The 23,717-nt window shown below is 38.7% G+C and overlaps 1 protein-coding gene across 1 annotated transcript in view; it reads left to right on the top strand.

Annotated features, from left to right (window-relative positions):
• LOC119780114 (plexin-A1-like) overlaps positions 1–23,717 on the top strand; it is a 241,063-nt gene that overhangs the window by 211,570 nt on the left and 5,776 nt on the right. The window contains exons 21-28 of the mRNA XM_038280016.1: positions 1,435–1,577; positions 4,088–4,344; positions 10,445–10,511; positions 16,141–16,287; positions 16,417–16,576; positions 16,845–16,948; positions 17,946–18,042; positions 19,472–19,662. Of these exons, the coding sequence (XP_038135944.1) occupies positions 1,435–1,577; positions 4,088–4,344; positions 10,445–10,511; positions 16,141–16,287; positions 16,417–16,576; positions 16,845–16,948; positions 17,946–18,042; positions 19,472–19,662 (1,166 nt within the window). The remainder of the gene's footprint in view (positions 1–1,434; positions 1,578–4,087; positions 4,345–10,444; positions 10,512–16,140; positions 16,288–16,416; positions 16,577–16,844; positions 16,949–17,945; positions 18,043–19,471; positions 19,663–23,717) is intronic.

The following is a 23,717-nucleotide window of genomic DNA, read 5'->3' on the forward strand; positions in this document are numbered from 1 at the left end:
AATGGTTTTAAAATCATTTTTTTTTATCTTATAAGTGGATTAGTCAGATGTATTTAGATTGGATGCAGTGCACCATGTGGGAAAAGTGATGTGCAAATGTTTCTATAGATGGTGTTTGAACTTTGACTAGACCATTTGAATATGTGAATATTTTTATAAGCTATTGCATACAGATCTACTCCATTCTCAGGTATTTTTCATCCTCTAACAGGTCAACCTTTAGGATTAAGTTGTTGATTCTGATCAGATGGAGAGTATTTATGTTTTGGGTCTTTTTGACGAGTAAACGTGTTCAGCTAACCTTACTGCCCTCTATTTAGCATACCTTTGCTGTGACCCTTGTGATTTTTTTCAAACTCTAAACAGGGTTCTCTTTTCACTTCTTCATAGAGGCCAGATTTATTATGTGCACAACTAATAGTTTTCTTATGCTGGACGTTATGGTTACTTTTCAGAAAGGGAACAAAAATGCAAAGCTATGCCTGAAAAGGATTTCATCCATTTAACCCTTCATTCTTCTCTTTCATTATCTTCTATATTACACAAAATCCATATTAGATATGTCAGGAAAGGAACAAAATGTGAAGAAATTCATGAGGCATTCATGGAAGACCATGCATGTTTGCTGCAAGGTGTGATAGGTGGGAAGCAGCTGGGAAAATAGAGGGCATTAGGAATCTAAAGGGACAAATGAAAGAGAGATGAAGAGATATAAGAGGTAGAAAGGTGATGTCATCTTGATAAGAGGGAGGGAGAAAGAGAGATGGAAACTGAAGACAGGGTGACACGAGCCATCTGTTAGTCTGGCTTTGCTTTATTTGTTTGGATCACATATCTTGGTGTGCGCTGTGTTTTAAATAAGGCTACAGAGCAAACGGTTGTCTTTATGCCAAAGTTGTGTATTTACTCCTTAAAGAGTTTCCTATAGCAATAATGCACTTGAGACCACTTAAAAAGTTTCCCTTTTTATGTAGTTTTAGTGGAATCTGTTTGAGTGATTTTTTTGTTTTCTATTAAAGAGAGTTAGGTTCAAGTGAATGAGGTCAAAAGAGACGCTGTCCGGGAGCTGAAAATGTGTACAAACATTGACACGGTTTCACATAAATCATCCAGGCACGAGGGTGTGTGTTTAGCTGTGGGGCAAAACAGAACCAGTGTGTGTGTATAACATGATGGGAGGTGGCAGGCTGTAATGTGTGTGTTCTAACACTCTGATGTCCCTGCTCCCCTCCAGCTTCTAGGTCCAGACCACTTTCCTCTGTCCCGCCTCTTCCTGCCACCTTTCCTATGTAGCTTCTCTTTTTCTATAAGAATCATTTATGTAACTTCTTAGAAAAACATAAATTTATCAAATTTGAATGACTTCCCTCCCGATGTAAGGTTTTCAAACTGCTTTTATTTTTTAATCAACGTCCCTTGCCGTTTTTTTTCCAGCCTTTGCAGAGTTGCAGACAGACATCCATGAACTGACGCAGGAGCTGGACGGAGCAGGAATCCCCTTCCTGGACTACCGCACATACGCCATGAGGGTCCTCTTTCCTGGGATTGAGGACCATCCTGTACTCAAGGAGATGGAGGTACGGGTCAGTAACGAGCGCTCTGCACTCATGCACACCAACATACACAACAAGCACAGAATAAATCAATGAAAGTTTATACAGCAGCCCACACCTGTACATGATTAGAGAGCTTTAGATTAGATTAGAGATGGATTTTTAGCATTGCTGCAGCTAAAGCTTTTAATAACATAAAGCAAAATAGACATAGTTGTTTTGATTTTAAATAGATGTTGAACCATAAAAGGTTTTTAATTTACTTCAACTCTGCAGGATAGACTCTTTTCTCTAATATGACTCACGTGGAAACCACTAGAGCAGGGATTTCAGTTCAATTTAAATATATATTATTTACAATAAATAAATGATTGACAGGCTTTTGTAGTTCAAAACACCAAGCTATACCTTTTTGGCAATAAATCCTACATACACAATAGCGTTCACACATACAGTGATCAAATACCCTACACTTTCTTACTATTAGAAATATTATTGATTCATGATATAAACATAAAACTTTAACAATTTGTTTGAGTCCTCTGCAAAAATTGACCTGACAATTATAAACGTATGATCATATGTTGCTTTTCTCATTGTAAGCTGCCAAGAGTCAAAGCTTCAGAGTGAATAAACTCAAAACTTCACTACAGCGGAGTTTTTAGGTTATCTAACTGTACATCATTTTGAAATTTCTTGGTAATTTTATGGAACTTTCATTGAACATAATACTTCAAAACAGCTACTTTTCCAAATGTACCGCTTCTACAGAAAAAAATGCCAAAAAAAAAAACAAAACATGAAATTAATAAATGCCAAAAAAGACTAGTAGAAAAAAACAAGATGTGGGAGAAATATTCTGATCATTTCTGTTTTTCTGTGTTGTTTTTTTTTGTTTGTTTTTTATTGGACTAGTCCAAATATTGCTGCTTTTTCATTTGTATCAGTCAAGATTAGGTCTGGGTAATTTTATTAACGGTATTTGCAGTATAATCCAGTTTAACAAAATGCAATTTTCAAATAGCAGAGGAACTATTTTTTGGGGCCTATTTGCATTTTATTAGAATAAGTAGCTGGTTGGCAGCTTTACTGATAGGACAAGAGAGATGAAGCTAGCTTGCAGCTTTATGCCTTCAGGTAAAAGTTAGCGTTTTTTACACACAAATATTTCAGTTAAGTCTAGCAACAAAGGGACTCTGAACAAGCAAAGCTTTTAAGGGCGTGAAAAATCCTAATCCCTTTTTATTAAAAACATTTACCTGATTATTGTTTGTGCAAAGGAACATTGAAATAAAATCATAATATTGGTTTAGAATAATGGCAATTATCATTTTTGGCAAAACCATTCAGCTGTAGTCAAAGGTCGTCTTAATGTCAAAAACCAAAGAAAATCTTCCCTATTGTCATTGATGAGCTAAATTAGATATCATTTAGAGTCAGACTCTTAGGAATATCTATGTAATACTCAAAATGCAACAGACTAGAAGCTGCTTCCTTTTTTGCCTGCAAAATAGGAGTTTCTCCTAATAATGACTTATTTCTTGATTAGATTCTGGTAGCAACTAGATACTTCGCTGACAGGAAACATATTTAATATCTTGTGGGCCTGTTACTCTATTATTGAGCTCTTTATGTATTAGAATAACTCACAGTCTGCTGTAAGGTTTGTGATGAGCTCTGCAAAGCTGCTAGTTTCTCACATTAAATGCTGGATAGCAGAGCCTTTAGCCTAAAGTTCAGGCAAAGGAAGGAAGCCGGAGTAACCAGAGAATCCCATGTGTGCACCCCATCTCGCTGCAAGGCACTAGTGCTGATAAATGCACCACAGTGAAGCCGCAATAAAACTCCAAAGTTGTGCCCGTCTGTTTCAGCTGTAGGGTTGCCGCTTCAGGAACAGGCCTTTGAGACCTTTATCTCTTCTTGCTATCAACTGTATACTGAAGCGATAGTGTAACACAGCATTGGATTTTCATTTGTATGGCCTAGGCAATTACAGGCCACAGTGGTGCGCTAGCAGGCAGATCAATTTCTTATTACAGCACGAAGCTCACATTCTGTCTTCAGACCTGTGTTTGTGTCTCTCACATGGGGAGTCAGTTTCTAGATATTAGGAGGAAAGGGGTAAAGGGAGGCAGGGATGTGAAAGTATAGAAAAAGTGCACAGGGGTGAAAATTTGTGACAAATTCTGCGCTTTGTCTTGGAGATACATTTCCATAAATGCGTGTTAAGGAACAAATTGTAGGTTGATTCAGGAGAGGCTACCTTGATATTCACACACATTACCTCATTCACTATTATGCTTCACTATCGGTTCTGTTCTCATCATTCGTTTTCCATCATTTTCAGTTTACTTCACACCTTTCACTGCCTCTCTTTGTATTTCCACATCAAACCTACCACCTCCTCTTTTTCTTCTCACCAAAAATCTGCTTCATTTACACCACCTTCATCTTTTTCCTCTATCAGTACCTTTTTTGTCCCTTATTCTCCTCACTCTTATTTTTTCCATCTTTCTGTCTACTCTGTTTATCAGGTCCAAGCCAATGTGGAGAAGGCCCTGACGTTGTTCGGCCAGCTACTGACCAAAAAGCACTTCTTGCTGACATTCATCCGCACGCTGGAAGCTCAGAGGTCCTTCTCCATGCGAGATAGAGGCAACGTTGCTTCTCTCATCATGACAGCCCTGCAGGGGGAGATGGAGTACGCCACGGGTGTCCTCAAACAGCTCCTGTCTGACCTTATCGACAAAAACCTGGAGAGCAAGAACCACCCCAAGCTGCTTCTCAGGCGGTAAGCGAAAGCAGTTTGGGAGAGCGGCTAAAGCTTCACAAAAACATGTCAAATGCACCACTGGTTCTTCTAGGGGAGCTTTAAGTTTTTTGCCCTGTGGAGTGTGCCTGGGGGTCGAAGCCTTTGTTTACCAAACTCTTTGCACTTTTAGAGTCTTTGGGGAAGGGATTTTTAGTGTGAGTTTGCCCTGATTGACCAAATATAAAACATTTTCTGACTTCCAAATTTACTTTACTTAGTCTGTTAAACCCTGCCATCGTTTTCATAGCCCTCGAACTGTTGCATGATTTGAAGGTGAGGCAGAAGGATATGTAAGCAGAGATGTCAAAACAACTTACATTGTTTTCTCAAGTTAAAGTACAAATACCTGTATAAAAAAGATGCTGGTAAAATAATTGATTTAACTCCTTTACTTCAGTAAATGTAAAAAGAACGTTTGACCCAAAACATATGTTTATTTTCCTCTGTTGCTGTTAATGGAGAGAAAATAATGATTTGATCTAGTTTTTTTCTAATTAAAATGATATAGATTGAACTTAACTGAAGTCCTGCATAAGCAGCTGAATCATTTTAGAGCTCTGGTATTCACAGCATTAAAGCTGCAAATAGCATAAAAATTAAAATAGAACACAATCAACATGTACACTTAAGGTCTAATAAAGGGGGAATGGATCTGAAATCTCGATTAGTATTTTTCTGTAAACAAACTTTGCTCCAACTGGACAGATTGTGTCCACTCTGGGTTTTTCTCTGTTCTGTTTTATCATGCCATCAATAATAGGCATGGAAAACTTTGTCATCTTTGAGAAAAAAAGAAGCCAGAAAGGACTTTTTTGTGTGTTTTTGTCAGAAAAAGAAACTCAATATTCAAAGATCTTAAGTACAGTAATGAAGTATTTATGGCCTAGTGGTTAGGGCATTGTGGGAAGCCCAATATGTGGGAGGCCCACTCCTTAACCCTTAACCCCACACTGCTCCTAGTACGCCGCACAATGGCAGCCAACTGCTCCCTAAGGAGATGGGTTAAATGAAGAGAGTTAATTTCGTTGCTCTGTACTTGTGACAGTGTAAGGACAATAGAAAAGCCAGAAAAAAGAAAAAAAAAACAAAAACAGTCAACATCTAGATTTAGACCCAAATGCTTCTGAGAATCTGTGGCAAGACTCATTAATTGCTCTTTAACAGAGTCTTTCCATCCAATTTAGTGCATTATTGCTAGGAGTGCAGTGATTGCAGATTTCTAGCTGATCACCAAATCTTTATATATATTTTTTTTAACTGATGCTGTCTGTAGTCATAAGATATATTTCAATCTTATCCTACAGAAAGACATTAATCAGTACCAATGAAACAATAGAAACCTCTGAAATAACTGCTCTCAAATATAAATCAAGGTGTAGATCTTTGATGGTGGATGATTTTTCGTCCTTTGCAAAGACAGATAACATCGGGAGAAAAGAACCGTTTCGAATCTTAAGTATTGTTGGAAGGCAGATTCATCAGTGCACCCTTGTTGTTTTGCAAAGAAATGCTAGTCTTGATATGCAAAGAGGGTAGAGATACACCTCACCTATACAAAGACCTGCAACTGGTGGTTAAATAGAAAGACACACCACACCATTGTAGAGTATAAAGGATGGTTTGTCTTTCTTCATTGAAATATTGATTGGTGATTTACTTCCGCAAAATAACCATAAACATATTGAGTACAATGTTAGAGCATTTTTAGGTGGATAAAATCAGATGATTTCTGTCAGAAATAGATGATAGTTGGCAGTGAGACTGTCAAACCAGTCCTCTCCCAGTCCTGGTGGCCTGTGCTAAAAGAGGTGAATGCAAGGGACAGTGGCTGTGGCTTCTGAGGCGTTTGTGACTAACCCTTGTCTCTATCCGTCGGACCTGTCCCTGTCAGAGAGGATTACACCCCCGAACAGACATGCACTCCCACCGGAGCTGCGGCAAGACGCAACGCCGTATCCCCTCTCTTGCACTCACAGTGAGACACATAGCAAGGGAAGGAAGTATGAGGAACGGAGCAGGTGTGAAGAACTGAGAGAAGAGGGTGAAAGAGGTAGAAAGGTGGATGCAGCTCCAGGGATGCATGGAGGTGGTGATTGACAGAAGCAGAAGGAAAAGTGTCTACAGGGAGGTTGAAGCTTGAGGGAAATTGATGGGGGAGAAACATATAGGGTGAGATGGGGAAGAAGCTGCACAGAGGAGCCGTCTAATATGGGGAGGGTGGCGAGAAAAGTGGGGAAGAAAAGGGAAGCTGCAACAGATCAGTCATTAAAAAGATGCACATACTTAAGGAAAGACACAATTAAAGAGATGGTCTGTCCCCAAATAAATTGAAATTACACATTTCATGATAGAAAGCTACTTTTCTCCTCACTTAATTCACTCCTCGGAAGATATTTAATTAAACATCTGATTAAGAAATGACACTGAGTCTGTATGAAGCCTTTTTCCGGGCTGCTCCCGGGGAGTATAGTCACAACACGCCGTCTCTGCTAACCAAGGAGGCATTAGCAACAGGGCTCATTAAGCCTGTTTAGATCTTTACATCTTACATCAGATATGCAAGTTTTAATTTATATACATGCAGGTTTTATGAAATAATGTGTTTGCTTTCGATACATTTAATTTGATGTCATCAAAGTTTAGACCTCCATGCTTATAACCAGGAGAGCATCACCCACTTCCTTCTTTAAAATCCATCAACCAAATTTTTTAATGAACGAGCTTCCTATTATGAAAGTATAGTAGCAAAGTTTCTCTGTTCACTGTCCTTTCATGCCAAGTTCTTTATTTCCTGTTGCACCTACTTTCTCTCAGAGCGTTTTTGATAGAGAAAAAAAAAAGGAATGATATACATCAAACAACACTTAGCAGTCCAAGCAGGAGGCTTACAAAAGTGCAGAAGTTCATCTCCTGCTTTCACAATAGGCTTACACTGTTTTCCCTCCAATACTGGCCTACTTTTCACCACTGTGTTTTTTTTCTTTTTATTTTCGTGTCCAGTTATCATGAAATTCTTTGAATTTTAGTGGAAGCTTGGCCAGGAAATGTAATCTTTTTTAAGGCTAAATATTATCAAGGATTAAATGTACAATTGTTGGATGCAGAGATGGGAGATCTGGAGTCAACAAGTCACCCCCATGTTAGGATAATTATCATTGATGTGTGAGTTCATTACACCCTAATATTACCTGCCTGTTGCGTGTAAGAACTGATGTTTTCCCCCTAAGTTTATCTAATTAGCGCAGTTCCTCAGTATATACGGTTAAAATCTTCATTCTGTACGTGGCAAAGATTGGGAATGAAAGCAGTGTCTTTGATCTAATAACAAAGTGTAATATTTTGATAAGGCTGGAGCCATGGATGTCCCCTCATCTGCAAACGTTTATGATGTAATGATGCGATGATGTGGCAGACTGAAGTATAAAATGCTTCTCTACTTGTTGGTCAAAGCCACTTCCTGAGAAGTGAGCCGGTTGGTAACCCTTGTAACCCTAAGCAACTTCTCTGATCTGAGTAAGATTATAATTTCTATCAAAATCTGTTGTCATGTCTCCTGGTTATTTAATACATATACGTTATGAAGTATTATTTAAAGAGTTTGTCCCGAGTGATATCTTTTGAGGAAAACAAACCAGAGAGAGAAAGCTTCAATGTGTAAACACAGAGCTTTCCTTTAACGTCTATGTCATGGATTTGCTCTGCCCAGCCAATGAACCAGGTGGGCCTAATCTGCACAGGTTAAACATGATTGGACTCACCTGGTTCAGCGCTGGCCAGAACAAATACATGACATAGAGATGACTTGTCGACTCCAGAGCCCCCATCTCTGGTGGGATGATTAGATATTGGATAAAAATATAATGAAAAAAAGGATAGAAATGTGTTAAAACATAGCAGTGGAACCTGTCAGTCACCACTAAATTGATTGACAGGTTGGACAACTCTCCATCATTTCATCCACATCCAAACTGCTAAGAGACAAAGAAGGTACTTTATAAAAAAAGCTCTCCTTTAGGATTTACGTTTATAAATTTGTACTATTTCTGTTCTTCGAAGAAGCATTAGTGTCATTCTGATGCAGAAAGCAGCACTTCTCAACCAATCATTGGCCTTAAAGATTAGTGTATAAACAGGTCTTTCTGCTCTCCATCTGGATTCAACTTTTTTTAACCTGAGATCTTAGCAGAATTGATAATTTGTATATCCAATAAATAGTCTAATTACCCGCAAGTCTGTTCCTGTCAGAAATGAAAGTTCATAATCTCTGATCTCTGACAAAAATCCTGATCCTAAAGTGTATCTTCGCTGATCATCTTCCAAACTGCCAAATAATCTGGACATTAATTGATGCTTTTCCATCAAATCAACAGTATACACATTTTTTGTTTCAAATGTAAAACCTGTTTCTAAATGCAATGCTTTAAGGTTTTCTGAGTTTTGAAGAACTGCCTAATTAATAAATGTGAGAAGAGGTAACATTTTGTCATGCACTGTATTAAATACACTAACATTTACATGCGTTAATATTATGACTTCTAGATTAATAATAACCCGTAGTTTTACGTCTTTTGCATCTCCTTTTTGAACCGTCTTTGAAATTGGTCAACTCTGCTCGCTTTACATGACTCAGGACTTTACAAGTCCTGAGTCGGTAACCCTGGGTTGACTCGCTGACCTACATCAGAGGGTTGTTTACCCTATTTTCTAAAAGAAGAAAACCTGGATATGTTTAAGCGGATTTCGTGCTTACAAACTTAAAAACAACAGAGTCGCTAAATACAATCCCTTTAATTGCTTTTTTCCTTTAGCGGAGGCTTCTGTTTAGAAGGAAACCAGCAGATGTTCCCCTCATAGTGTTGCAAATTCACCATTAACAACAGAGCTGATTGAATTATACTAATTGTTGTTTTTATAAGTGGGTTTGCTTGAAGCTAAAGAAAAGCAAGATGGATCTTAAACAATGAATCAAGTGCTGGAATTTGTTTAACAATGCGGTCTGGGTTTTAAAGGAGAACAGAGGTTAACAGCAATAGGACTGATGATGTCCTGTTTTATCGGATCAAAGTGTTATTCTGCAGTAACAGATTTGGGCTACATGCACATGTTAAAAAACATGCAAGTTGTTTTTTCATTGGCTTACTGTAAGAATTAAGACACTATTTAAGAGAAATAGAACCATGTGGTTCAGGACTGTTGGGTTATGAGCATCTTTTAGCCTGTACAGCCGTAGGGGAAACCTCTGTCCTGACATTTACTGATACCCTCCACAATAATGGTGAACCACAGAAGATCTGTGCTAAAGAAGTCTGCTGATTTAGGCCTATTATTGGAAAACTGAATGGAAGAACTGGAGGAAAAGGTGGAGCAACAGTAGGGATAGCTGCAGTTTTAAGAGGATTGAAAAGCTGCCACTCCTACAATCCTTGTGTGAAATCAGTTTCTAACCTGGCACAAAATGAAAGGTATTTTGCCTTTATTTAACACTCCATTGTCTGCTATAATCATCATGGTTTTATTGTCTTGATTGGCTAAAAAAAACTGTCTGGATTTGAAATGAATGCAGAATCTATGACGCCTTATTAAGAGGCTGAGGCTCCAGAGCCACGATGATGAGCAGAAGGTCACTGTTAGAGCAACCAGAGCTGCCTGAACACCTCAGCAGAGCTGCATGCTGACCCCTCTGTGCAGCTCTGCATTGAAGTAACTCATGCAAAAGGAGGCCTGAACGGGTATTTTCAGTGTATGGATTTGTTTTACAATGGCCTAAAATTTCTGCATTTATTGTTCTTTAGTTTCTAGGAAAATAGAAGTTTGGGCTTTAACCAGCTGTAAGCTACGGGGATAACAGAAATAAACGCTACAAACACATCATTTTATGCATAACAGGTCTATGATGAATGTTTTACCTTTTGAAATGAATTGTAAAATATCACCTCCTGAAAGACTTTCTAATTTACTGAAAACCACCAGTATGAGCTGAAGACGTGTGCAAAAGTCTAAAAGTGTTGTTTGTCTTATTTCCTTTGCATTATTCTGCTCGCACTCCGACCGATCATAACCTTGTTTCCTTCTCTTCCAGGACGGAGTCTGTAGCTGAGAAGATGCTCACCAACTGGTTCACCTTCCTGCTGTACAAGTTCCTCAAGGTAAAACTATCATGAGGATGCACACACTCAGAGCTGGTGGAGCAGTAGCAGCTCCTGTACGCACTAACACACATGCACAGTGCAGTACTGAATAAGACAGCAAAAATACAGCTTTGCCGTTTTTATTGAAAAGCTTGTCTCTTTACTCATGGAATCAGCAGGTACTGAAGCCCTTATTCAGATACAGGCTGTGATGATGGGATCACTGTAACTATGTTCTCTCTCAGGACTTAAAATCATCTATTTTTTTGTCTTTTCTGTAAATCTGATTTCTTTTGAGATGGAGTCACTTAATTCTGCTAAATTCATGTCGCTTTTCATGCACTGCCTCCATTCAGCTGCTTCTGGAGCTAATCAGTTAGCAGTGGGGCTTAAACACCCTGTCAGGACAGCCAGCCTGCTGGACAGCAAGCCGGCCAGGCCCCGAGGGGGTCCCAGTTAGCATCTGTGTATGAGAGTGTGTCAGCTTTGGATCTCGCGTGCATGCGTGTGTGATTTGGCTTCAAATGCGAGAATGGACAGCCGGAGCGGAGTTCAGTGGAAGGAGAGTGGGTTATGAGAGAAGCTGTTCGGGATTTATTCAACAGCTGTGTTTATGAACTTTAGACCGTCCCAAAATGACGGAGAGAAAAAAGGTGGGAAAATTGTTTTGAGAAAGTAAAGGAAGGCTGGAAATTATTGGGGAAAGGTTTTAGAAGCTGTTAAGAAATAATAGAAACACACGGGAGGTGGAGGACGGAAATTGGAATGGAGAAAACACGACAGCTTTTATCCAACCTTTGCAACTTGGCTTTCTCCTGAGTTTTCAAGGGTCAAAGAAGAGAAAGGCCCAGAACAATTTCAAGATTCAGTCAGGTGTGAACAGAGATGGGTAAAGGTCAAGTAGTGTTTCAGAGGGGCAGACGAGATGGAGCTTTTATCTACAAAAGGGAAGCTGGAGAAGAAGAAAAAAAGAAATCTTCCTTCCATTACCCGGTTCTTAAAGTTCACCTATCCTCTTTTCCCTGGCCTGTATGGGAGGGTCGGCAACCTCATGTCCTTCCTCTATTTCTCAACCTGATATTTCTGCTTGTTGCTTTTGGTAAAATAACAGATGATTGCATAAAATTGGTTTTGTTTTCTTATAAAGAGAAAACATCCCAACAATGCAGAGGAAGCGGTAAAGCCAGAGCAGAGTCAGAGCTGTCCATGTTCTCTGGCACCATTTGAAGGAGACAGAAGGGCTGAGATTTGTTTGCTGTTAGGAAGAGAGGACGTCTGCCGGTGTGCTGTGTTTCCACCGTAGGAGGCAAGCAGAGCTGGATGATCCCACAGAGTTCAGCTTCCAGCTCGCCAACATGGCCGACTCCTGTTAATGGAGGAGCCTGCCTAGTTGGACAATGCAGAGCATAGAATGGAGAAACTGGGCCTGCAGTCGTTTTCAATCGTCTTTTCTGCAGATTTGTTTTTTGGATTGTTTTACTTGATGTCTCTACATTGACATATTAATAGACTTCTCAAATTATCTGCCACATTAAATATCACCAAAGATATTACTGGCATAAAGCATCTCAATGTATGGCTTTTATCTAATAAGCCAATTACTACAATAGAATCTGCAGTATTATTGTGTATAATGATATTTCGTACATGTTTGTCATACCAGTCCCTTCAACATTCTGTGCATTACTTATTTGCTGTTTTGCTATTTTAGGTGATTCATTTTAACCTGACATAACAGGATTGATACTGTGTAGAATTCAAATTGAACTGCACCTATTCGCAAAAGGGAAGGACATTTAGTAAATTTCTTCGAGCTGATTAGGTACCTGCCTCCCATGTCGAGTTGTTAGCCAATCACGGCAGCAGTAGCAGCTTCATTTGTTTCCCAACTAGCAGAGGTAACTGATAACTCAAACACTTATGCGTATCTCTCCGATCCACTAAGGCAAAGATGGTTTGTTCTCTATCACATAAACACACAAAGAACCTCAATATACAATTGGCCAACTAATCTAATAGTGGAGGGAAGCCTGAGTACCTGGAGAGAACTCCTACATAACACTCCACACTGAAGATCATATGCATGTTAAACATTTCTGAAACCTCTTCACAATAATTCTCTTTTCCTTTGTTGATTTTTCACAAAAGACCAATAAAATACTTTGGGGTTTATAGTTGTAGCATGACAGACTGACATTTATGAAAATGACTGCCTTTGCAAAGGCTCTCTAGGGACAATTGCCTCGAGGCATATAACTCCATTTGTTGTAATGACTTCTGGTTTGAAAATTGATTTCGACTGATAATCATACAAAGAAGATCTGTAAATAGGTTAATATGTCTCTATGTAGGTAGCTTCATTTGACTTTAATTGATTTTAGTGATCATTTCTGCCAAAAATGATGTGTTTAATATGATCTAACCTCTAAACATCCCAATGTCTGTTATTTTAGACGAAAGAAGCTGAACTGATTGGTGTGGGGTTTTTTTTCAGGGTGTCTGTAGATTTTAAATGAAGCTGTATGTTAGATTAAAATGGATGCCTGAAGTGGTTATAATCCTGCCTCACTCACTGTGTACTATTATTATATATGATATAAAGATAGCTAACGTTGCAAGAAATAGTTACTGACTTTAAGAAGTTGTGTAGCAGGCAGTTCTTACCCGGCAGGGTCAGCTAAACAGCTGGATGAAAAGGAGGGAAACTGAGCAGAGGGAGAAGGAGAGACAGACAGGGGTCCCCAACATCCCAGCGCTTGTTGCCTGGCTGACACGTCTCACACAGCAAAGTGCTTCTCCAAGCGCTTTCCAGCCCTCAGTCATTAACCTTCTATTAACTCCTCCATCAATTGCCACTCAGTCTCACTCGCACTTTCTTTGATTCTTTTCCTCCTCCCTACTCATTCATTCCCTCCCTCACACACAAATAGAGATTTTCACTGCATGTTTTTTTCCCTGAGAGAGGAGACTCGGGGGAGAGTTGTTCTGTCTGTTCTGTGCACTTTGCCAACACAGGCCATGGCCTTGTCCTCTCCTCACTGCCTCAGCGTCACTCAGAGAAGATTAAAAATATAATTAGTTGATCACTCAGCAAAATGATTTGTCAGTGTTTCTGCCAGGTTTTTAAAAAGTGGCATTCATCATTTTTATATCAATAGGATGCTGTAGGAGTACTATTCATTGCATAATATATTGTTGCACACTAATCTACTCAGACTATGCAAAATGTTGCACTTCCTTCAGCTGCAGTGGCTCTGCAACTTAAGCCCCTCCTCTCACTACAGCCGCTCATCAGACCAAAACAATAAGCAGCTGTTGGTTTAAACTCTGCTATCATGTAGAGTACAACCAAAAAATTTAATATATATACATATATAATATTTTGAGACCCTCTTTAGGCGATCAGGCAAATAGTATAACATTGTTAGAAGGTACATTCCTTAAAAGGCAAAATTAGAAAAGGAATTTAATGACAAACCATGCCACATGCTAGTTGCGTTAATGCTGCAGGTTGACGCTACAACACTGATATTTGAGACCAACTTAAAAAGCTCTTGTATCTACAAAGGTGGAGTTATAAATCAGTGACATGAGATAATATTAACTTTTTAAATATAGCTTTACTGAGTGATGCAGCCACTTCTGTCTTATTTGACTCTAGTAAGAACAATTAACGCAGTAAGTCATCAATTAGGGTCAGTCGCCTGCTAAAAATTGTAGGAAGTAAACACAGCAGTTTTAGTTAATGTTCATGGTGTAGATGTGCTCCTGTATGGGGGACTGTTGGCCTATTGGTTAGAGCAGTGCGCTTGTGCTCTGAGAAGGTTGCAAAAACCCAGTTCGACCCCCACAGCTTGAACTCTGGGTTCCTGAGCAAAGACCCTTAACTCCCGATTGCTTCCCGGGCACCGCACAATGGCAGCCCACTGCTCCCCAAGGGGATGGGTTAAATGCAGAGGTGAATTTCCCTAATGTGAGATCAATAACATTGAATTTATATCTAAAAACATCAGAGGCTAATGTGGCTAACAACAGTGCTAAAAATAAAAAATGTTTGAGCAGAACAGAGTTCTAAACTACAGCAGAAAAAAGGTTAGGAACCTGCAGCAACCTGGTGGTGTTGTTGATTGCCAACTAGAATATCATGGAATATTAATAGAAATACAGACATTTGACAAGGCTGTTGCTAAATAGGTTAAATCTGCATGGAATATATCTATGCAGATCCATGTTTGTTTAAAAGGCTGATTTATTTCTGTCCCTCAATCAGAGATGGCAAAAGTACTCACTTTCCGTACTTGAGTAAAAGTACAGATACTTGTGTTAAAAAATACTCTGGTAAAAGTGGAAGTACTGATTAACTTCTTTACTCAAGTAAAAGTAACAAAGTACAGGGTTGTAAATGTACTTAAAGTATAAAAGTAAAAGTAGAAACCACTTTTTTCATGCCGTTGCCTACATTTTAAATGGATGTCTGCCAATAGGACTAGATCTCTGTTGTTTTCATTTTCAATCATCTCGTCGTCCATGCTACTATGCTAACGCCACCGCCACCAAGCTGCAATGATTTGCCGCATATGAATACCTCCGAATCTGTCGATTCATCTTGTAGTGGTGCGTCAAATGCAACGTAGATTCCCATCCAATTAGATTGAATTTGGTATTGATGACGTAAAAAATAATAACGGTAACTCCATTGAAATGATTCAAAACTAAAGTAACGAGCCAATTTTTTAAAATGTAAGGAGTAGAAAGTACAGATATTTGTGTAAAAATGTAAGGAGTAGAAGTAAAAAGTCGCCATAAAAATAAGTAGTAAAGTAAAGTAAAAATATCAGAAAAATCTACTTGAGTACAGTAATGAAGTATTTGTAATTCGTTACTTCCCATCTCTGCCCTCAATACACACAATTAATTGGGTAAACAGTAGTTTGGCAGCCAAATGGAAGCATACAGGACACTAAAGACAAGCAGCTCAAATTAAATACAAAAAAAGTCATATCGCTGTTGACTTTTACTTATATTGGAAACTTGGATTGAAACGCGTAAAGAAACGTCTTTATAACCCTCAGCTGAGAAACTTAGATTTTCACTTAAATGTTGTCTGCAAGTTGAGGAATACAATCACCAAAAAACATCCAAACCAAACCAACACTCCCTGACAAGGCTGAATTGGGCTGTTTATATGTTAGTTGTGTGTTGTTGTCGTTTTTTAATCCCTGTAATTACTGGTTTGATTTGTTTTCATTAGAGTAGCTGAAATTGCATGTCAGGTTTTTCTTTCTATTTCAATAATACAAGTAGAACTAAATGATTGTGCAAGTAAATCAAAGGTTTATACTTTAACAAGGTTTAACATATATTTATACTAAGTGTGGTTTTGCATTAATGAACAGGGAGGTAATCATTTATGCTATTAAAATCAGATATGTTACTAAAATAAGGGCTGAATTTTCCATATTTAGGTTTTCCCCTGATTGTGCAAATTAAAGTATTGTCATAATCATGATTTTTTTTGCTTACAACAAGAATAAATTCTGCACTTTTAGAAAATGTTGACACTGATAATAGTTTTTTGAAGTTTAATCATTGCGATAGGCCCCAATCATGTAGAGGTTACATTTGGTTCTTTGTTTCCTTTCCTCAGGAATGTGCTGGTGAGCCTCTCTTCATGCTGTACTGCGCCATGAAGCAGCAAATGGAAAAAGGTCCCATAGATGCAATCACAGGAGAAGCCCGCTATTCTCTCAGCGAGGATAAACTCATCAGACAACAAATTGACTACAAAACTTTGGTCAGTGGATGCACTTTTTAGCCTGATGCAGATACATTTGCACTAGTCTTAACAACTGTTTTTTGAATCCATTCCTGCTGTTTTCACTTCCTGGTTTACATATAATCCCTCCTCTCTTTTTCCTTTTAGACGCTGCACTGTGTGAATCCAGAGAACGAAAATGCCCCCGAAGTGACAGTTAAGACCCTTAACTGTGACACAGTGACTCAGGTGAAGGAAAAACTGCTGGACGCTGTGTACAAGGGGACCCCCTACTCCCAGAGACCAAAAGCCTCAGATATGGATCTTGGTGAGGACTTCGGTGGAGTAAAATGTGGCAAAACACTTCAAGTTAACACGCTTGACAAAGATGTGCAGCAGGGGGGGTAGAGAGGGAATCATTATTTGAAGGGCTCTCTGAAGCCAGAGGGTTCCCTTTAGAAAAGGAGAATTCATCTGAAAGGATATTTATTAACCATCCTGTGCAGGGTTGCTGCTTTTTGTTAGTGGTAACTTGTTGCAAACATGGCCTCGCCCATGTGTTTGATTCCTTGGATGCATTTTCTGGTGTCTGACAGAGTGGCGGCAGGGCAGGATGGCACGGATCATCCTTCAGGACGAGGACGTCACCACAAAGATCGATAACGACTGGAAGAGACTCAACACTCTAGCTCACTACCAGGTACCCAGCTGGATATATTCACCACAGTTAGAGCTGCTTCCTCTATATATATTGTCTGGTTTCTCATTAGGTCTTACCTTTCATAGTCAAAGTAACTAATAACTAATAACTGAATGATGTGTTTAATCTAAAAGAAATAATTAGTGTATTTCAGACGCAGTAGAGTTCAAAAGACTTGGAACATTCCTAATTTATTTATAGATTTCTACCCTAAATCACACTTTATTTATGGTCTTTTTAATTGCATTTTCCTTTGAACCTAAAGAAAAAAAATGTTTTAAGTTTGCAAATAAACAGCGACAAAAACATATTTGGACATATTTATTTAAGCTTAAATACTAGTTTTATCATTTACAGAAGGGTTTAATGATAAATCAGTATTATGATCAAAATTATTTCATTTAGAACAGACCTCCTGCAACAATAATTTATCTTTGGACTGTTTAGACAAACTTCAGATAGAAAAAAACAGAATAGGAACTAATAAGTTTACTGATAGCTTACATTTAGTTGTGTAAAATGTGACCCTTTTCTAAAACGGGACACTGTACTGGGATTCTGTATATGCATGTTTAATTAATAACTTCTTCCTGTTAGTTTGTTTTCCACCAGAGAGGAAGAAGTATAGTATTCACCTTTGTTCAATCAGCTGACCGGCAGTGCAGGACAAAATGTGGAAAATGGACAGTGCTGCTGTTTACTTTTTGTCTGGTTTCTCATTAGGTCTTATCTTTCGTAGTCAAAGTGAACACCAAATATTTACTAGTTGCTTATTTTTATTTCCTCCGTTTGTTCAGTTTTCTATTATGGCCAAAAAAATGAGAGAAAAATCAGGAAAAAGTAGCAGAACCAAAATCAGGTCAGGATGGTGATCGATTAAAGTCCCTTAAATCTGGCAAAACAAATACCAGCAAACATTTTGGGTGGCTAAAAGCAGCGTGGTGAAATGATTGGTGGACTTTCTGCTGTAAAACTAATCTTAGAAATCCTGTTGCAGGTGACGGATGGCTCAGTGATCGCCCTGGTGCCCAAACAGAACTCGGCCTACAACATCTCCAACTCCTCCACGTTCACCAAGTCCCTCAGCAGATATGGTACGAGAGAAGGTGTGTGTGTGTGTTCTGTGTGTATGTGTGTGTGTGTGTGTATAGGGGATGGGCGGGGCAACTTGTCAACATTGTCAACTTGTCACTGTCGTTTGTGTAAACTGTGTTGTACGTTTAAACCGCACCTCTACTTACGAGATGATGTTTGTTTCCTTTGGTGGAGCCTTCTAGACAAATATTGGTTGTCACAAAAAACTCAACAGAAAATGTTTTGCATATATTGTTTTAGATGAAATTGTGCAAATAGAAGAAGCTTTTTTCACGATTTTGCAGAAGTGCATTTTATTTCACCTGTTTAACTAGTTTGTTCTAATATAACCTTTCTGAAAGGTTGCTGTAAATATCTACTCACACAAACCCCGTCACCTTTCCTCTGCACATCCACGGTCCACATGCTGACATTTCCAACCTCTCAATCCTTTCCTGCTTTGTCACACAAGTGACAGGCATTCAAAGTGAAGGCATAATGCTCTGTCACAAATATGGGATCTCTGTGCCATAAATAGAAGAGGGGTGGAGAATGACAGACATTTTTATTCAGGACTGAAAGAGTGACACAGCTGTCACCTTTCAAAAAGCTTTTAACTTCCCAGGAAGGGTTTCTGTTTGCAGCTTCCTCAGGCCTTTTATTTATTTTATTCTCCTCCTGTTGAAATCTGTGCTTAAATCAGGACCGTACCTGATTACAAAGCAGAGACGTGTACGCTCATAGAATTAAACAATATAAGGTCATGTACCTTCACATAATGTCACTTTACAGCCACAGTTGTAGCTTTTCTGCAGTGATATTAAGTAGTGTTTTTGACATGGAAGGAGAAGGATAAAAAGATTATTTGTGCACTCCATAAAAACAGTATGCAAAGTTTGACAGGACGACGCCATGTAGAAAACAAATCAATTAGATAATATATCATCTTATGAGATGAAAATGGAGTTTTGTGCCCTTAATACAAAACTTACAAGACTTGAAAACTGAATAAACTTGAGCTGTTTTGCTAAGTTTAGCTGCTATGTGTGCAAAGCTGATGGAGCCATTTCCCCAAACACTTGAAGCTGTCATTGTCAGGGAAAGGCAGCTCGTCAAAGCATAGGCAGAGGGGGGGCTGAATATAAATTAACACCAAAAGCGAACATTTTAATCCACTTCTTAATTATGCACATATTTGTGTTGGATGGTAACGTGTGATCCCAATGTATTGCATTGCAGTTTATTGTAAAGTGACAACATGTGAAAAAGGTCATTTAGGTCAGTAATTAGGATTCTTACCCTCTCCTGCAGAGGGCGCTGTTTTCTACACATTATCTTATGAGATACACAAGCTTTCCTTTATGAGTTTAATTCTTAACAAATCCTTTCTCTCCTCTTCCCTCCTGTATCTTGCTGCGCCTTAACCCGGCCTTTATCAACCGTCTCCAGAGAGCATGCTGAGGACAGCCAGCAGCCCAGACAGCTTGCGCTCCCGAACACCCATGATCACCCCTGATCTGGAGAGCGGCACCAAGCTGTGGCATCTAGTAAAGAACCACGACCACTCAGACCAAAGGGAGGGGGACCGGGGGAGCAAGATGGTCTCAGAGATCTACCTGACCAGACTGCTCGCCACTAAGGTAACAAGAAACACATCCCCCCCTTCAACACGAACCATGTCATGTAGTCCGCTTAAAACCTGCAGTCTCTGTTGACCTTTGTTTGCCAGTGGTCTCAAAGCTCATTAACATTTTTCATAACCTTTTCCACAAAGACACATATGTACGGTCTTAATTAGGAGGTTGACCTTTGACTATTGAGTTGTTAGCTTTGCTGTTCTGGGCCCTCTGTTGGCGGCCCCTGGGCTTTTAGATTCAGGTCTGCACCATCACTTTTCGCCACACCGCACCACATACACACCCACACAGAATGAGAACCTTTAGTTTTTACTCTGCCTGTGATTCTCTGGTTTAGTGTGACCTTATTTGTAAAAGACGAATCCCAGGATCTGTTTTATATTCTAGGATATTTGACAGCTGTTAGCTGTAAAAACATCATAATCACAAGATCAGATAGATTAATGAGTACAGACTTTTATCAACGGTGTTTAATGAGCAGCGGTTCTTAAAGAAAACCTGAGGATCTGCTTTCCAACTGGGTTTATAGGCAACAAATTAAACAGTTGTGGAAAAACAACAAAAAGCAAAACTTTGCATTAAGGGGAAGGCTGAGGTAGAGAGACACGCCATAATTTTACGACTGAGTCTGCGTTCCATTACAAAAAATCAGACTAACATGATCTCGGAGGCGATAGCTTTCCAGTTTCCATCTTATGGTTGCTTACATTCTCAGTTATTTTGTATTTTGCTGCTGTTACAATCATGACCATCACAAAAAAAATTTCTATTTGGTAATCTATGCATATAAACGACATTAAAACCCAAACCTAGGGTGTATTTATTTATACCTGCCACATTTGGCTTACTTTGGACAAACCAGTTTGTTTCCTTGCTTGGTTCGGACCAAGAACCGCTCTTTGAGGAGGTCTTAGTTCACTGCAAATGGACTCTGGCTTCAGGTTTGAATACACACCAACCTCATTCCAACCCAAATGCAAAAAAGGGTATGGGTTTTTGGACTTAGCAAGCCACCGTAGTATCTTAATCATACTCGTTCTGTTACTTAGCTTACTTCCTTTGTTTGTAGGAACATTCTCCGACAATTGAAAAAATAAAAAAGTTACACAATCTGCAACTTTAGAGGAGCTCAATGATTCTGTAGCTAAAATAATAGCTTGAATATGCAAACCAGAGACGCTGCATGCAGGACTCATGTAGTTTCCCACCATTTCCTGGTCAGCGCTCTAGCCTGGTCATTTCTGATCAATTGCAGCTTTACTGTGAGTTAAGGTTCACTTGGAAAAAGTAAAAATTTGAAAAACAAATCTGACAAAATAAAACGAATAAGGTCTGCTTCTTTTACGGACCAAACAAGCAGACTAGAGCGCTTTTCTGGTGTGAATACACCCTAAACCCTGAAGAGAAGTTTGTGTAAGACAGACTGAATCATCATGAACTGCTAAACACAAAGTGAGAAGTTTTTCTACTGTTGATTAAATGAATCGCTCCGTCTCGTAATGCTCACTTTCTAGTCAGTTGAAATGTTCCTCTTGAGTTCATAAATTCCAACCTCTAAGAACAAATGGAATGCAGCATGTATTTAATCAAGCTCTTAAAACTTGCTACAAATATTTATCTCTTCCTGATTTCTCTATTAGGGCTATAACAGAATAATTAAATCTATTTTTTGTGGAAATTGGCTTATCCTGCCTTTTTCTTTCCACTCAAAAGGTTTTTACACTAGAGCTGCATTCTTGAAGCCACGCTTAGGAATGTGGGGAATACGCCAACATGAAAAATGTATGAACAAACAGTATCTTACCTGCAGCAGATAGCAGTAAGCATGAACTCCCTTTTTAAGTTTCAGCTCCCGAGAGCAGAGCTGTTGTAGGAGTTGGAGAACGTATTTTATTCTCTGCTGTACTCTGAACTGAATAACAGCCTTCCTGCTCCACTGACTGCATGTGACACGACCTCTGAAGTGCGTTATCAACTCTGAATGTCTTCGCTGAAACAAATAAACCTGCTTAAAAGTGACAATTCTTGATCAGAGCTTCTATGCCATCTGAGAACTGCGGAAGTGAGTTTATGTGGAAATAATGAAATGGAAAAAGGAACAAATCTTTTCCTTTTCAGACTTTATTACAATTCTCACTCTCTACAGCAGAGTCTTCAACAGGGTGTCCACAGAGGTACTGCATGGGGGTTGTGAAAGTTTTGGTTGATTAGACTTTTTTTAATATTCCCCCTGCAATTTTTTTCACTAATTGAAATGTCTTTAAATCCACATTAACATGAATTCAACACACTTTAGTAAACAGATAAATGGAGGCAGGAGATGTCTTTCAGTCATCAATGCACACATTCAATGACACACAGGAGCTCTTTAAAGCTGGGCACTGTTTCATTCACAACACCTGTCCCATCAACAAGGAACCAGAATCAGAAATACTTTAATAATCCCAAGAAGAAATGACTTTCGTTACATTACTCTATCTGTAATAGAGTGACTGTAGGGTAGGATGTAACTCAATTTCATACAATATATATAATTAGGGGGTCCCCGCTCCATCTCGCCATAAGTTTGGGGGTCCTTGGCCCTGAAAACGTTGAAGACCCCTGCTCTAAAGGAATTAGTGTTTTGAAAAACAAATTGATGTGATCAAAGAAGTTGTTTCCTACAGTAGATACAGTCTGGCAAAAGCAAAGCTATTGAGTAAGGAGTTTGAGCTTCGGACAGAAACCACAGATAAGTGCAGACTATTAAAATAATAAAATAATAATCATTTTGCTGCTTTTTGTGTTCTGTTGTCCCTTAGAGATTACGGCTTTAATTTATATGGAAATCAGATGCTAGACAAAACATAAAAAGTACAGTTTTATTGTACTTTTTATAAACAAAACAACAGCTATTGGGACAAACCGTATCTCCCTGCTCAGTGATTTGAGCTTAGATTGTTTAAGATTTTAGAAAAATCTAAAAATCTGAGCCAACAAATTCGTTGGAACTTTTTTTTTTTTGGGTACCTTTAGTCCAACATGTGGGTGTGAAAAATTATTCTTAGTGGCAGAATCGTTTAACGACTTCCTAAATATTCATATAGCATCACAAATATTAGTCACAGTAAATAGAAAACTGGCATTGATAAATTAATTTAAAGTAGGAAGAACTTTTCTTGCTTGAGCAGTTTAAGATTGAACAAACTTGTTCTCCAATCAGGTTGATCTAAACTCAACTCTAAGGATTTGTTTCTGATTGTCTAATAAAGATAAGTGAATGCTGTCTGCTTTGAGTAAGATACTGATTACTCTTAACTAACCCATTTAGTTATGCTTAAAGAGAAATAACATCATTCTTTGTTTTTTTTTCTAATTCAGGAAAACCCAATTAGCTTTTGTACTTAAATAAAATTCTGCTTAAACTTAACTCTTGGAGCCGTGAGAGAAGTAAAAATAAAATAACTCCAATGTTCAGGTCTTGTACGATCATTTTTCCCAAATCCTGACAGATTTCTGTTGGTCTCTGCTTCTTTAACAGATGATAAAAAAACTGCATAAAAATATAAAATGCACAAACAGAATTCAAGCAATGAAAGCAGTGACAAGATCTGCTCATTAGCCTCAGATATCCCTTGTTTCAGCTCCAGGTAAAAACTGCATGGTTAGCTGCAGCAATAAACCCTCAATGAGGAAAAGATTAACATGCAGGCCAGAGGAAGACAATAGGAAAGGAACATACAGCGCTGCAGTGAGCCTCTACACATTGCATCCCCTACAGCATTGTGTGTTTAGGAAGCAGATTTGTTCATGTTAGAGAGGACAAAACTGCAACTTGAATTTTTCGGCTGGTTTAAATAAAGTTTTGCAGAAGGTGGTCTGGCTGCTTGAAGGGAGGGCTTATGGGAAATCTAAAATCATTTTAACTTCAGAGAACTTTGTAAGGATTCTTAACCCTCCTGAGGTTATGTTATGAGGTTAGAAAAAAAACATGGTAGAGGAGCCTTAGGCTGAACTCCCATTGAGCCTCTTCCTAGATACAGTAAAGACTACTGAGCACTCTGCATCATCACTAACTC

Source organism: Cyprinodon tularosa, unplaced genomic scaffold (genome assembly GCF_016077235.1).
Source record: "Cyprinodon tularosa strain WSP-4 unplaced genomic scaffold, ASM1607723v1 ctg155, whole genome shotgun sequence".
In the NCBI taxonomy this organism is placed as follows: domain Eukaryota; kingdom Metazoa; phylum Chordata; class Actinopteri; order Cyprinodontiformes; family Cyprinodontidae; genus Cyprinodon; species Cyprinodon tularosa.